The 17240-nt window shown below is 34.5% G+C and overlaps 1 protein-coding gene across 5 annotated transcripts in view; it reads left to right on the plus strand.

Annotated features, from left to right (window-relative positions):
• The window catches only part of Pias2 (protein inhibitor of activated STAT 2), a 92786-nt gene that overhangs the window by 46081 nt on the left and 29465 nt on the right, over positions 1 to 17240 (plus strand). For all 5 annotated transcript variants that reach the window (XR_011704809.1, XM_071602789.1, XM_071602790.1 and 2 more), the window contains 4 exons: positions 4762 to 4896; positions 6532 to 6637; positions 9135 to 9208; positions 15553 to 15713. Coding sequence is in view for 4 of the 5 variants with exons in the window: in XM_071602789.1 (XP_071458890.1) it covers positions 4762 to 4896; positions 6532 to 6637; positions 9135 to 9208; positions 15553 to 15713 (476 nt within the window). In the remaining variant the exon portion in view is untranslated. The remainder of the gene's footprint in view (positions 1 to 4761; positions 4897 to 6531; positions 6638 to 9134; positions 9209 to 15552; positions 15714 to 17240) is intronic.

A 17240-nucleotide genomic window follows, 5' to 3' on the forward strand; every position in this document is an offset into this window, starting at 1 on the left:
GCAGCTTGCAAAGATAAAAAGTTGCCTTAGACACTGCCCCCATCTTTGACTCCAAGGACTGCCGGTGTGCAGACTGAGAGCTAGATCAGAAGTCTATGTTTTTTGTTTTGTTTTGTTTTGTTGCAAGGTGGGGGCGGGCAGAAAAAGGCTTAGGGAGTTATTTTGAGTAGTTGACTTATTATTAGTTTTAAAGAGATTATAAGAAATTTCTATGAAACCTGTGGAACTGGAAGCTTGAATGGGGAAAGACTGACAGGGAGGAGTATTTCTTAGAGAGATTCCAAAGAATGGAGAAGATACGTGCTTTAACTCAGTTGGCAAAAATCTCCAGTTCCTCTTAGTGCAGTACTGACCTCCTTTTCCTAATAAATTCTGAGTTTATGGATTTCCCTCTTTCTGTTTTTTTTTTTTTGTTTGTTTGTTTGTTTGTTTTGTATCTGGGATTGAACCCAGGAACACTTAACTACTACTGAGTGACATCCCCAGCCCATTTTTATATTTTATTTAGAGACAGGGTCTCACTGAATTGCTTAGTGCTTTGCTAAGTTGCTGAGGCTGGCTTTGAATTCCCAATCCTCCTGCCTCAGCCTCCTGAGCTAGTGCGATTACAGGTGTGCACCACCATGCCCAGTTCTTTTCTTTGTTTTTGTGTATGAAATTTTCAGTAATAAAAAATGTCTTTGAGGGTCGTGGCTCAGTGGCAGAACGCTTGCCTAGCATGTGTGAGGCACTGGGTTCGATCCTTAGCACCACATACCAATAAAAAAATGAAAAAAAAATTTTAAATTAAAAAATGTCTTTGAGGCAGCTGGGAAACTGGAATAGAAACAAGATATTAGATGATTTTTTGGAAACTTGTGAATTTTGTAAGGTTGCAATACTGTGTTTTTTTAAAGGTCTTCTTAGACACACTGATTAATAATATGAAAATTAACTGGTATGTCTAGAATTTGTGTTTACTCAAGGACAAAAATTATTGTGCATGTACATGGTGGGTGTGTTTTGGGGCAAGCTGGAATGAGGCTGGAGACAAAAGTAACAAGATTGAAAAATGTTAGTAATTATTGGAGCTGATTAGTGGGGACCTATTGTTCTCTCTGCTTTTGTGTATGTTTGAAAATTTCCAAAATATAAACTAAATAGTGGTGATTAGAATTTAGGAGGTGTTGATAAAGGAACAGCATTGTGGAGTTTGTCACAATTGTATGTAGGGCAGGATGTTGTCACAGCATGTAACATGAAAAGTTCTTTTGAGTTTCTTTTCCTAAAGTGTGAGGCTGAGATCCACATAGTCTTCTACCAATGTTCTCTAACAGCCTTTATTGAGAAAACTTGTGGATTTGCTCTTCAGATCACCTGTGAAATGAACTTGATTTTATTTTTGCTTTAAACATGGAAAGTTGTTAAAAATTTGAGAAGGCTGAACATTAATATTTTACAAAGTTTCAACTATAATGGGGTCTTGGGTGCTTGGATAGGTAGGAGGTTGCTATGGGCTAGAAGGGGAATACAGATTGATGACCCATAATTACTATTGAAATCAAACTTCTCAAATAGGTAGAGAATAGACTGAATATACTTTAGGCAATTAAGACTAGTTCCATACATAATTTTGAATTTGCTTAGCACTCATTCTTAAATTCACTGTTGTTTGACCCACTGTTACTGTTCCATTCCATGCTGTCAAGATGTGTCTCAAAATTCCATTTTACAGACTTCACATATAGCTAGGTCATGAGTTATTCTTATCATTTTGGCAGACCCTATGCCATTGTTTTTATTTGGCTGAAATACCAGTAGACAGAATTATCTTCTAGGCCCAAAATAGGCAAGACAAAAGTTTGCATTTATAATTGCCTAAATACTGATATTGATATTCCTTGTGTTTGTCTATTCTTAGAATTTTTACAAGAGGACTTTTTAAAATTTATTTTTTACAATTCTGATTATTAGTTACACTTGACAGTAGATGTATTTTGACATATTGTAAGAGGACTTTTTTTTTTTTTTGGTACTGGGGATTGAACTCAGGGGCACTCAACCACTGAGCCACATCCCCAGCCCTATTTTGTATTATTTAGAGACAGGGTCTCACTGAGTTGCTTAGCGCCTCCCCAATGCTAAGACTGGCTTTAAACTCTCCATCCTCCTGTCTCAGTCTCCTGAGCCTCTGGGATTACAGGCATGCACCACTGTGCCTGGCTTGTAAGAGGACTTTTTAATAAGCTTTTTTCTGTTGTATTTCACATGAGCAAATTTAGATGTGTGCACCCCTCCTATACACGCACACTCACACTTAAGTTTTTTTCTTTGCCTTTTTACTCTGTTCCTCAGTTTTTGTTTTTGTTTAAGTACTGGGGATTGAACTTTGGGGCTCTTACCCACAGAGCAGCATCTCCAGCCCTTTTCATTGTTTAATTTTGAGGTAGGATCTTGGGAAGTTACTGAATCTGGCCCTGAACTTATAATCCTCCTACCTTAGCCTCTTGAGTCACTGTCATCACAGTTGTGAGCCACACTGTGCCCAACTACTCAGTTTTAATGATTTTCAGAATTTTGTTGCAAGTTGTAGAGTAAGACTTAGCATGTAGATTCCTTCCCACTTAATAATTACTATTCTTCCTCTTATGAGACAGTGAGGAAGGATGTTCCTAAGTTGTAGTAGACAACTTGGATGTGTTCCTTAGTTCTGCTCTATAATACCACCAGTATAGAATTCCTTGTAAGGTATTTAATTCAATGTTGCTGAAATAACAAATGTTTTGTGGTTGCTGATGTGGCAGCTGTGACGTTTTTGTCGCTGCCTTTACTTTTACAACTTTGATAGTATTTCTCTAGTATGATTGATTAGCTGCATGCCCTTAGCTTTTCAATCAACAGGTACTTTAAGGACATTTTATGAAGGAGAGTGAATTCTGGCTGTTGTCTGAAAACCTTTCATCACCATTCTGATAAGATTCATATTGTATTAGCATTGACTCATGTAGTTAATGATATGATTGACTTGCAAGGAAATCTGAGGTGTTAGCAACATGAAAAACAGTATTAAGAATATCATTTGGAAAAACATACATTGATGACTTTGAAAATTGAGCAGGGGGCTGGGCTTGTGGCTAAGTGGTAGAGCACTCGAGTAACATGGATGAGGCACTGGGTTCAATCCTCAGCATCACGTACAAAATAAATAGCCGGATGTAGTGGCGTATGCCTATAATCCCAGAGGCTCAAGAGGCTGAGGCAGGAGGCTCGCAAGTTCAAAGCCAGCCTCAGCAACGGGGAGGTGCTAAGCAACTCAGTGAGACCCTGTCTCTAAACAAATACAAATTAAAATCCCTGGGGATGTGGCTCAGTGGTTGAGTACCCCTGAGTTCAATCCCCAGTACCAAAAAAAGAAAGATATCATGTCCATCTGCAACTAAAAAATATTAAAAAGAAATATGAATCAGAAGATTCATCTGTATCCTAAAATAATATTAGTCAATTAATTTTGCTTATATTTTCTTCTATGTGTACAAAAATAAGTGATACACTTAGTGTTTTTCCCTTCTCAATAGTAGATAATTAAATTACATGAAAGATATCAGACCATTAGTGAAATATAATGCCTGCTTTTCAATACACAGATGTTACTGAAGCTAAGAAATTTTGATTTTCTTTAATATGTATTTGAAAGTATATAACCTGAAAATTATAACCTTTGAATTCTTTTGGTAATTAAAAATTGAGTATACTGTTAATCAAAAGTGATTATGTGGGGCTAGGGTTATGGATCAGTGGTAGAGCACTTCCCTAGCAAATGTGAGGCAGTGAGTTCGATCCTCAGCACCACATAGAAATAAATAAATAAACAAATAAAGGTTAAAAAAAGTGATTATGTTACCAGGCATGGTGGTGCATACCTGTATATCTAGCTACTCAGGAGGCCGAGGCAGGAGGATCACAAGTTTGAGGCCAGCCTCCAAAACTTAGACCCTATTTCAAAATTAAAAAGTTTTTTCCAAATGATATTCTTATATGTGAACTATAGCTATAGAGATAAAGCAATCTCTTAATACTGTTTTTCATGTTGCTAACACCTCAGGGGATATAACTTAGTGATAGAGCACCCCTAGGTTCAGCTTCTATTGCCATTAAAACACAACAAAAATGAGTATGTTTACTATTTAAAAGAAAATCTAATGCCAACTGAAATAGTGATGAATTTTTTTCATTGGCTTGATGTTTTGGTTTTTTTTCTTCTTCCTTATTTCTTCCGTTTTTGATTTTGTGGTGCTGGGGATTCAACCCAGGGCCTTATGTTTGCCATACTACTGATTTACATGTCCAGCCCTTTTTATTTTTGAGATGGGGTAAAGTCGCTCGCACAGGGCGACAACTTGATGATCTTCCTGCCTCAGCCTCTCAAGTAGCTGGGATCACAGGTGTGCACTTGACCTGATTTAAGTTTCCAAAGTTTGTTCTCCCTGTTTTCCACCCCAGTATGTTAAAATATTTTGAATGGGGTCTCCTAAGTGACTCATTTTGAAGAGATGGGATTTCATCTGTAAAATTTGGTTTCTTGTAAAGGGGAAGAAGATTCATAGCCAAAATGGCAAGATGTTAGCCTCTTTAATGTTAATGAGGAAACATTGATTTTTATTATTTCTTGTATTTTTCTGGATCATGTGATTGTAACTGAAATTAGACAGTATCCTGCATCTATTTTGGGTAAAATGTTTAATGTCTTACAGAGAATTTAAGATAAATTTCTTATGGTTACAGGGGTATGCACCACCACCGAAAAATGGGATTGAGCAGAAGCGCCCTGGGCGCCCCTTGAATATTACATCTTTAGTTAGGTTGTCTTCAGCTGTGCCAAACCAGATTTCTATTTCTTGGGCATCTGAAATTGGAAAGGTAAATATTCTCTTGTCCACTGGAAGTTGGTGTTTTTTGTTTTTTCTTAGGCTAAACTGGCTCCACCCCTTTTCAATTCAAGGGTTGTAAGTATAGATATTTTGAAGGTTAATACCTTTAACTCTGAGGTTTCTTAAGTATCATGTCTGTTTTCTGGGTAAGAAATGTATATGTTTATATTCCTTAAGGTAATGATTTAAACACTGTGTGTGAGAGTGTGTGTGGGTGTGTGTGTGTGTGTGTGTAGTGTATCTTAAAAACCTGGAAGTTTTGGATGATTAGTATCTATGAAGAGGAGCAAAGGACAGAATGTTATCAGTCTTTGGAGGAAACAGTTGAATGTACTCATGTGATCAGAAATAATCTGTTCCTGCCTTTACATAAACAGCTAATAGTTCAGATAACACAACCATCTCTTACAAAGATGTTCACTTAAAATTATTTTCTCTATACCTTCAGGTTCATGAACCTGGCTTTTTGCTGATTTTGTCTCAAAATGAATTATATCAATAAGATACTGACTAATACAACAGGGAATATACATTTTAGATGCACTTGTTAACAAATAATGGAAAAAGATTTAATATCTGAGTATCAACTTTAGTTCCTGTTTCATGGAAATAAAGTGTAATATTTTGTTGTGGATGAAAAAGTCGAGGCATATGTTTATAGCAGGAATTTTATTTCACCACTAGAGTAGTTGCAGAACTGGAAATAACTTTAGGATTTTTGAATAAATTATTATTGACATTGAAGACTATAGATTTGCCATATAATGGGATTGATATTCGTTCTTTGTAGTTAAAATGATACAAGGACCTAAAATTTGCATAGTTTATTGAGTATGAGATATTTAAAAGAACACTAAATGTATTTAAAATATTTGGTTTGGCAACTATCAAAAGTATTTTTTTTATTGTGGAATGAATGAATATATGTGTATGTGTTAAAATATTAAAGTAGAATTTTTTAATATTTGGTAAAATTATATGTCATCTTTCAAAGCTGTATAGATAATCGAGAAAGTTGCTTTGTGCCAGATTTATACTATTATTTTCTGGCCTCACCTTTTGAATTTCATTATTTTTTCATGTGTCTTTTGTAAATGACTGCTTTTCTCAGAAGAAAGCCAATACTAACTTTATCTGAAGGCTGTGCTCAAGGCCATTTGACCAGTGGTTTCTCTTGTTAGAAATAAAACTTTGGAACTCTGGGTGTAAAGTGTTAATTCATACCACTATTCGAACTTTGCTTCTGCATTTTTAAATGAAAATATGAGAGCCTCATTATATAAGTAGATGAAAACAAAAGGATTCTAATTGTAAGTAATTATGGGAAGGTACATTTGCATAGTGGTCTCTGTAAACAGTTTGTAACCACTAAATTGAAGCTATTTACCATACTATACCAACCCATGGGTATTATAAAATGATAAGAGAAATATATTTAGAATGAGTAAGCCATTATTTTCCCTCAAGTAGCCGTGTTGATTTTGCCCTCTTCCCAGTAACTGACTTTTTTTTAGAAGTTATTTTGAATGTTATTTTTAGAAACTAGAGTTTCTTAGATAAGCATTTTATGTAAATAAAGAGAATATCATCTCTAGTCCGTAATACAGATTATCTTTCTTTGTAGAATTACTCCATGTCTGTGTATCTTGTACGACAGCTTACATCAGCCATGTTACTACAGAGATTAAAAATGAAAGGTATTAGAAACCCTGATCATTCCAGAGCACTAAGTAAGTAATGCTTGTGAAAGACCAAGCATATGAGATACTGTAATGTGATTAAAAACAATAAACTCACATATGCATCTATATTTATAATATTTGTGTATTTATTAGCTTATATATGGTAAATTGTATATATTACCTCATGGAAGAAATCAAACATGTTACCTCAGATATAATAATTTTCAGTTGTCAGATGAGATAGTTTTTTCCATATTTATTATTGGAACATAATAGTTGTACATAATAATGGGATTTGTTGTTACATATTCATACATGCACACAATATAACAATTTGTCCAGTATCACTCCCTATCACTTCCCTCTTTCCACCTATTCTCCCACACCCTAGTCCTTTTCCTCTACTCATCTCCCTCAGATTTTTATGAGAATCCCTGCCACCTTTTCCTTTTTTCTCTAACTTCCACATAGGAGAAAACATAATGACCCTTGACCTTCTGATTTTGACTTGTTTTGCATAGTACAATGGTCTCAAGTTCTATCCTTTTTCCTGTAAATGACATATTTCATTTTTCTTTATGGCTGAATAAAACTTTGTTATGTGTATATACCACATTTTCTTTATGTGTCCATTCATAGATGGCCACCTAGGCTGGTTCCATAGTTTGACTGTTGTGACTTGTGCAGCTATAAACATGGGTAATCATGTATCACTATCGTGTGATGACTTTAATTCTTCAGGATAAACGCTGAGAAATGGTATAGCTGGGTCCTGTGGTGGTTCCATTCTTAGCCTTTTGAGGAACTGGTGCTTTATAGTGGTTGTACCAATTTACAGTCCCACCAACAGTGTAAAGTCTTTCTTTTTCTCCACATCTTCTCCAGCATTTATTATTATTTGTATTCTTGATGACTGCCATTCTGACTGGTGTGAGATTAAACCTCTGTAGTTTTTATTTGCATTTCCCTAATTACTAATGATGTTGAACATTTTTTCATACATTGTTGGCCATTTGTATTTCTTTTGAGAAGTATCTACTCATTAGCCCATTTATTAATTGGGTTATTTGATTTTGAGGTTATTCTTTATATTTTCTAGCTGTTAATGCTCTCTCAGAAGAGTGGCAAGATTTTCTCTCATTCTGTAGGTTCTCTCCTCCTAATTGTTTCCTTTGCTATGCAGAAGATTTTTCATTGGGGTGTTTTATGTGCTAGGGGTTATTGAACTCCGGGGCACTCAACCACTGAACCACATCCCCAGACCTACTTTGTATTTTATTTAGAGACAGGGTCTCTCTGAGTTGCTTAGCACCTCAGCTTTTGCTGAGGCTGGCTTTGAACTTAAAAATCCTCCTCCCTCAGCCTTCTAAGCTGCAGGGATTATAGGCATGCAGAAGTTTTTTTAATTTGATGCCATCCCGTTTGTTAACTCTTAGCATTATTTCCTGAGCTTTACAGATCCTGTTGAGAAAGTCATTGCTTATTCCTAAAAGCTGGCATGTTGACCCTACATTTTCTTCTAGAAGCTGCATAATTTCTGGTTTCTTAGGTCTTTGTTTCCTTTTGTGTAGGGTGAGAGATATAAGGGTCTGCATATGGATAACTAGTTTTCTGAGCATCATTTGTTTCTCCCAACCCCCACTGTATATTTTTGGCACTTTTGTCAAGGATCGGTTGACTGTAAATGGGTGTGTTTGTCTCTGTCTTTTATTCTGTACAATTGGGAGTCTGTGTCTGTTTTTATGCCAGTCCCATGCAGTTTTTGTTATTATAGCTCTGTAGAATAATTTGAAATAGGTATTGGGATGATTCCAGCATTGCTTTTTTGGCTTAGAGTTGCTTTGTTATTCTGGGTTTTATTCCAAATTTTAGAACTGTTTTTTCTAGTACTGTGAAGCATGTTATTGGTAGTTTGATGGGGATTGCATTGAATCTCTACACTGCTTTTGGTAGTAGGGCCAACTATTAACTCTGCCTATCAATGAACATGGGAGGTCTTTTCATCTTCTGAGGTCTATTTCAGTTTCTTTCTTCAGTGTTCTTTAGTTTTCATTGTAGAGGTTTTTCAACAAGAAGATATAAGACTGTTTATGTCTTTACAAATTTAGTAATTGTTAGAAATAATCAGCGTAGCTTAATACAAATTTGTTAGAAAGAAATTTTTAAAATTTGTTAGAAAAGCATTGACGCTCAGGGTACTGCTGCATTTGAAGTTCCTCTGCTAGTTGTTGTTTTGTTCTTAAGTCTTAAAAAACAACTTTCTATTTTGTAACTCTTCTTTACCATCAGTCTTAGTTTTAAAAAGAAATCTTAAAACCTCACTTAAACATTTGATCTAAAGTTTGCATGTTTGTAATTCTTTAACCTAATACCAGAAGTCTGGCTATATATTTAATACATTAATATTTAACATTTTGTGTTTCTTGACCTATTTGAAGTGTTTGGGAAATTATTAAAATAAAATATTTTTATATTTCAACTCATTTTCACTGTTATTTAGAAACTTTTCATTGTATTTCACTCTTCTTTTTCTTTTTTTTTTTAGTTAAAGAAAAACTTACTGCAGATCCAGATAGTGAAATTGCTACAACTAGTCTTCGGGTATCCTTAATGTGCCCTGTAAGTAAACTGGCAAAACATTCTAGGTAATTTTACTTTGTAGAAATGATTGATTTCCTTATAAAATAATTGTGGGAATGAATGATGTAATTTGACAGAAGTCTGAACTTCCGTTTTTTACCATTTGGAAATCTACATGATTAAGCATTATAATTCTTTGTAGTCTTCAGGTAGTGATAGAGGAAGAAATTTAAAGGCCATTGGATCAAAGAAGAAAGATAACATTAGACTCGGAATAATCTGTCATGGTTAATACTGTAGACAATCCATAGCTGCTAAAAAAACTTATAGTAGGGCTGGGACTCAGTGGCAGAGCATTTACATGTGAGGTATTACGCTTGATCCTTAGCACCACCTAACAAAATAAGCAAAATAAAATAAAGGGATGGTATCTATCTAAAACTACAACAAACAACAAAAAACCATGTCGTAAAAGGTGGCTCCTTTTGTGAGAATACACGTGGTATTGAAAAAATACTAATAAAATAACAAGGGCCTAATAAATGCTAATTGATGATCTTGGATTATTAAGTTAGGATATCTTTGTAAGGTACTTTGAATTACATAATTTTGTGTATCCTCATGTAGAAATTTAGGTGAGAAATCACTCAACGATCCCGAAATCCTCCCATGAGTTTCCAACTGAACTAATTCAGCATGAAAGTGCTGAGGACTTGCCATGAGTTGTTGGAAAGTTAATACTAGTTTGAGAGATAAAACCAACTCCCGTGATAAAACATCAGATTGTATTTATCAGATATGAGGAGATGGGAAAGGACAGGGATGGTGGATGAAGGTTTCTCTATAAAGTTAGTGGAAGAAAAACCTTTCAATAAGATTTTAGGATAAAATTTATAGAATAAGGAATCTATAATGTAGTTTTGGGGACATTTGATGACTCCCCGCCATTGTGAGAAAAGTGTTTTGTTTTTTTTAATGGACATTAAGTTGTGTCAGAAGTGAGATCCTACTTGGTGCTTCTTATTTAACTGTTTTAGCAAGCCTATATTGAATAGTTTTCCTGACTTTGTGTGTGTGTGTGGTGGTGGGGAAATTGAACCCAAGGCCTCACACATGCTAAGCAAGCACTCTGCCACTGAGCTACATCCCCAACTCAGTTTCAGTGATTTTGTAGATGAGAAAACCAAGACAGATACAGGCTGGTCAACCCAAATCACACATTTAGTAGTAGAACAAAAATAAAAATTTTGAATGTTATTCTAGTTTTTTTTCCAATAACTGCTGCCAAATTGGGCTAAAATATACATGTCCTAATTATAAATGTACCTTCTGTTAACCTGGAAAATGATATTTACAGTTATCTTCTTTCCTGAAATTTTATTATCATTAATTTAAAATAATTTCCTTTTACTGAAAAATGTAGAATTTAGTGAAATGGGGATTGATGAGAAATTGGTACCCTCTGTGGCTATGAAACTCAGAAGTTGTGTACTCCCAGCAAAGGAGGATGATACCTGAGGTAGTGGCAGAGGTTCTAGTGGACAGTGGCTTGGACCCTAACTTCCTCTTTTTATAAGCTTGACACAAGCTTCTGACATGGGTTTGAGAGTCTCCACATTACCTTTTTGTTCCTTCTAATATTAAAATTAAAATTGATACCAGATTAAAACAAATGAAATTACTGTTTTTTTGTTTAAAAATAGTTGCATTTTGACAGTTTTTTTAAATGGTTTTTAATGACCCCACTATATTTAGCAGGCATTAATTGCAGACTCTCTAGGAGTTCAGTCATGGTATGGAGAGGGAACTCATATATAACCTATATGTTTTAGTGTATCAAGCTATTTTACCAGAAAGTAAGTACTGCTATACAGTTTCCCTAAGGAGTTCTACAGTGTTACAATGCTGTTTTCTCTAATAAGTCTTATTTTCTTAGAACCTTAACCCTCCTTTAAACAGACTGCCCATTCTACATAAAAACAACCAAAACACAATGGCAAACATACTGAAGGATTCTCAGACTTTTATTAATAGCAGAAGTAGTATATAAGAGTTGTTAGTATTCTTTTTATATAAAAATAGGGAGCAGTTCATTTTAAATATGTCAACTTTAGTAAAGTTGACAATTTTAAGAAAATTAACTTTTCAATTATTTGAAGAAGTCAAATCATATAGCTGTTTATTTATTTTTGTGGTGCTGGAGATTGAACACAAGCCTTCACTCATGGTAAGCATGTACTCTGACCTACACCCATGGCCCCATCCTGTGTTCATTAAATGTTTCCTTTTGGGCTGGGGATGTGGCTCAAACGGTAGCGTGCTCACCTGGCATGCGTGCGGCCCGGGTTCGATCCTCAGCACCACATACAAACAAAGATGTTGTGCCCGCCAAAAACTAAAAAATAAATATTAAAAATTCTTTCTCTCTCTAAAAAAAAATAAAAAATAAAAAAAAATAAATGTTTCCTTTTCTCTGTTTGTAAGTGACAACAGGTCTATTTCTGAGCTACATTTCCTCAGAATTTATCTTTCTTGATGTTCTCAAGAGCTTTATAAGAGTAGATCGTACTCTTTAGACCATAGTGATATTAAAATAGATTGGGTAGTTAAACTGTAATATATGGTATAAATCAAAATCTAATGCAGATGTCTTGATAAGATTTAATGGGTAGTTAACTGACAGATGTTAGCAGATTAAAGTAGTTTTAGAAGAAGGAGCAGTTCTAGCATCAGTTAGAGAAAGCAGAATGGAGTCCCTGCCAGAATAGAGTCCCAGCCAGCAAACTATGGAAATAACATGGGATTTGGTACAGTAATGGGAAATAAAGAAGGAAAAAAAAGGTCTTAGTTACTCAGAAGGATAAAGAGTGAACCCTGGGTTTATTTGGGAAAACAGGAGAAAATGATAGCTCAGAGTGATGGAAGAAATGTTTGTTTTATTTCATAAGAAGCTTGTGAAATTATTTAGAGTAGATGTGAGTCTGGGAAATGGGAACAAGTCTCAAGACCTCTGTCCTAGGGACCTGCAGGAGGTAGTTTCACAGTATTATTGAAGAGGGATCTGATTGAGCATGTATAATTTTATTTGTGGAAATAATATGTGACGTTTATATGGGAGTTTTACCTTGTGATATCAGCTAGTGATTTTCAGTGTGTCCTGCAGAGTAGGTGTGTTGGGTCGCTGGGGGAAAAGAAAGATGGATTTGATTTTTTACCTCTTGAGATTTTTAAATTATAGAATTATTTAATTGGGACAGGAAGAGTAAAGAAATGAAAAAATTTAAATGGTCAAGGTCTACTATTTGAAGTAATATTACTGATGGAATGTGATTTTTTTTTCTAGATTTAGCTCTTGTGTTCATAATCATATGCATGTTAGAAAAAAAAATGTTTTATATATACTGTGCGGCTTGTCTTTTTTTTTTTTTGGTGGTGGTGTTACTGGGGATTGAACCCAGGGCCTTGTGCATGGAAGATAAGTACTCTACCGATTGAGCTATTTTAAAATTAATAGTATATCCTAAATACGTTAGTATGTATAGATCATTATAGGCATTTTGTTGAATGGTGTAGTGTAACTTATTCAACCTGTTCTAGTGACTATTTGCTTATATTGATTCCTAAATATTTTATTTAAGAATTGATTGAAAATTCCTAAATAAAATATTTATGCTAATACTATTTAAATAATAAGTGATAACAAAAGGATGTCTACTAGGAATGCAGATATAGTTTGGGTTTAGAAAAATCTGTTAAAACTATTCATCTTATAATTGAAAGGAATTTTTTTTATAAGCCCATGATCATCTCATAGAATGTCAGATAGTTAGTATCTATTCCTAATACATCAAAAGCTTAGCAAAATAGGAAAAATTGATGGTTAAACCCCCAAACATGTGTAATGTTATAAAGCTAGGGACATCTCAAGGCAGTGAGGAGCATTAGGATTTGTGTTGTAATATCAGCTGTGTCTCAGCGGGTAAGTTATTTTAGCTTTTTGAGCATCTGCATCTTCGACACAAATTAAAAATAGAGATGCCAACTTCTCTGGGTCATAGGATTATGAGGATTATAGGAGGTTTCTATAAAAACTCTTAGCATATTGTAAGATTCTAGGTAACTTAAGGAATAATCTGTTTTAAAAGAAGAAAAAATATGGAAGTATGTAGAGTAAGAGGAGAAGTTTCCTCAGGTTTTATTCTGTTTTCTTTTCTCAATGATGAGTTATAGTGTACTGCATGCTTGCTTAAACATTTAACTTCTAGGATTCCTTTTAGAATTCTAGTTAGATGAATAGCTAGAGGCAGTATAGCACAGTAACAAGGATGGCTTGTAATAAGCCCAGATCTTAGCTCTGCCTTATTTCTAACTTCATGTAATATTAAATTGATTCCTTGTGCCTTTGTTTTTTCTCATTATTAAAATGGGGAATGTTTTATATTTAAAGATGTAAAAGGTATGATTGTTTAAATGTAAAAGTGTGGCTGGATGCAGTGGCGCACACTTGTAAACAACTACACAGAAGCAGGAGAATTGCACGTTCAAGGCCAACCTAAGCAACTTAGATCCTCTCTCAAAATAAAACTGAAGGGAAGAAAGAAGCATTGGGGATGTAGCTCTGTGGTAGAGTTCCCTAGCATGTGTGAAGCCCTGGATTCAATCCCCAGTACATAAATAAATGATAGTAAACAAAAGTGTTATTGGAATTAGTGAAAAGTAACTTGCACATAGGCAAGTTCTGTAAGCATTAGTTATTGCCATGCTGATTTAGCTAATTGTTTCATTTTTAAATTACAAAATTTATGAACACTTAGACAATTATAGATGAAGTAGAAAGGAGGGAATATTCTAAAAATTCTACCACCCAAGCAGTATTAAGAATGTTCTGATTTTGTTTCTGAATTTTTTCAAACTTTGTAGTGCGTATAAAGAAGTTTTTTCTTTTTTTAATATCTCTTTGCCACTTTCCAATTATTCATTCTACTGCCTGATAAGCAAATACTGAGCACTTACTATGAGGTAGTATTGTGCTTGGACAGTGAAATTACAATGGACAACAGATGTAGGCCTTGGCCTTGTGGGAGCTCTATAGTGGGAGAAACACTTTGAACCAAATTACCAGAGCTGACTAAAAATGGAGATACTTTTGGTAAAGAAAATATATGGGGAGATTAAGAGTTACATAGAAAAATATAATCTGATCTCATCTGAGTATTATGTATATGTTGGTGCAGTAGAGCTAAACCAATTGCAATAGCAGTTGAACAAAATGTAATTATAGAAAAGTATATTGAAAATCGACGTGATTATATAATAGTTAAACTTTCATAAAAAGTATGTTTAGCTTATATCAAACATACAAGGCTGATCTGTCTCATGTAAATAAATCCTACAAATATATGATCAACATTAATGATCAAATGAAAAATGAGGAAAGGTTTTATATGAATAAATAGTTATTAGAAACACAGGTGACTCTTAGAAGTAGAAGAGGAGGCTCTACAACGTCTTATAATTAACAGAAATGCAGTTCACAACTGTTTTGGAATATTTCTTATTTCATAAAAATCAAAGAATTACAAAACACTGTATTGGCAAGGTTACGTGGAACCAACAACATTTATTGTGTGCATAAGAGAGTAGGTATCTCTGGAAGGTGGTTTGTCATTGGGACTGAGATCATACATGTTATCCCCCTCCCCCCCCCCCCTTTTTTTTTTTGGTTGTGCAGAGGATTGAACCCAGGGCCTTTGTGCATGTGAGGCAAGCACTCTATCAACTGAGCTATATCCCCAGTCCTTTCCTTTCCCTTTGACCTCAAAATTTAATTCCTAGGTACTTAGCTTTTCTCACTACAAAGATTGGAAACAATTTAAGTGTCCATCACTAGTGTACTTATTAAATAAATTATGCCTTTGTGTAATGGTAGTTTTATATATACTGACTTGTGTATAATAGTCACCAAATTATGTGACAGGGTAAGTTGCAGAAGTGGGTGTAAAATATGCCACCATTTGTGGAAAAATACTTTCCTTAAATATCCACTTATTTTATGCATAGGACATCTATGAAAAAACATGTAAGAAATGGATACAGTGGTTTCTTTAAATAGGAAAACTGAGAACCAGTTGAAGTATTTTTTTCATTGTATCTTTTTCTACCAGTGCATTTATACGTAGCTTATTTTGAAAAAGTGAAATGTTTTTTCAAAAACCACAAAGCAGTTTGTGAATTAAAAAAAAAAAATAGTGATTTAATAGTAATAAATTTAGGTTTGTATTTTATTTTCATTTTGATGCTTCTTGAGACTTTTTTCTCTGTTCCCTTTGAGGTTTTGTCCTCTTTCTTGAACTACTTTCCATGTTGTATCCCCTGTCCTATAGTTAGGAAAAATGAGGCTGACAATCCCATGCCGTGCAGTGACTTGTACACATCTACAGTGCTTTGATGCTGCCCTTTATCTACAAATGAATGAGAAGAAGCCCACCTGGATTTGTCCTGTGTGTGACAAAAAAGCTGCCTATGAAAGTCTAATACTAGATGGGTAAGTATATGCCCTCCCATTTTAGAGGGTACTGGCGATTGAATTCAGGGGCACTCAGCCACTGAGCCATATCTCCAGCCCTATTTTGTATTTTTATTTAGAGTCAGAGTCTCACCAAGTTGCTTAGGACCTCACAATCTTGCTTCAGCCTCCCAAGCTGCTGGGATTATAGGTGTAAGCCATTGTGGCCTGGCTGGTACTCCCTTTTTTGGTGCTTAGGGATCCAACCTATGGCCTCTTGAATGCTATGCACAAGCTCTACCACTGATCTATATCCCCCAGCTCTTTTAATAGCTATTGGCTTTGGCTTCCTTTAGTATGGCCTTATAAATTCTACTCTAGCATAAAATTCAGATGTTTGTGCATTTTCTATTTTACATTTAATTACACATAGCTTCTTTTTAAGCAGGTTATTGGTGCTTTATGTTTTTTTGATTAATTTATTTGTTCTAGTTTGTTATACATGGCAGCAAAATGCATTTCAATTCATAGTACATATATACAGCACAATTTTTCATGTCTCTGGTTGTACATAAAGTAGACTCACACCATTTGTGTCTTCATACATGTTCTTAGGGTAATGATGTCCCTCTCATTCCACCATCTTTCCTAACCCCTAAGCCCCCTCTTTATGTTTTCCTTTTACAGGTTGAGTATCCACTAACTGAAATGCTTGAGACCAAAGCGTTTTACAGTTTAGAGTATTTCAGACTTTGGAATACTTGGATAGATTTTTCCAGTTGAGCACTCCTAATCTGAATATCCCAAATCAAAAATGCTCCAAAAACTGAAAGTTTTTGATTGTCCTTTTAGTCCTCAGAATAGTTTCAGAGTTTTGATCAGGGATGCCAAACCTGTAATATAATTTGTATTGGGGAAAGTAGGTATACAGTTTCCTTTTGTCTTTGCCTCCCAAGATCTTTTTATAAAAGCCTGTAGGTAAGAGGGAAATCTGCTTAGTGAAATCATTTTGTTTACCTAAAATCTCTTATAATAGCAATTAGGGTCTTTGAAATAAACCATAGAGTGGCAGGATAGATAGTCACAGAGGTGGTAGATTCATATTGGAATTCACACTCAGGTTATTCTGATTCTGGAGCCCAAATTCTAAACATTATTTCTTATATTGCATGTCAGAATATGGAAAATTATAGGAAATAATTTGAATAAGTGAGGTATTCTTTTTTTTTTTTTTGAATGACCTTTAAAAAAATTAATACATCATCTATGTACCACTATAAGATTTAGAAATTACAATTAATGAAGTTATTAAAATAACCAGTAATCTCATCCTGTGGTGTTGACTTTGTAATTTACATTGAAATAGTTAAATCCTACTTTACTTACATGATTTTCACTCAGTATATAGTGAAAACTTTTCAGAATGTTTTACTTTGGAGAATAATGGGGCACTTGTGAGAGAAAGTGATTTTCACCCTTCCCTCTAAACTTCCTTTTTGCTGGATATTATTGTGGTAATTTCAGCTTATTTTGAAAGAATTTAAAATAATAGCAAAGAAGTGGAAA

Source organism: Marmota flaviventris, chromosome 16 (genome assembly GCF_047511675.1).
Source record: "Marmota flaviventris isolate mMarFla1 chromosome 16, mMarFla1.hap1, whole genome shotgun sequence".
NCBI classification, from domain to species: Eukaryota; Metazoa; Chordata; class Mammalia; order Rodentia; family Sciuridae; genus Marmota; species Marmota flaviventris.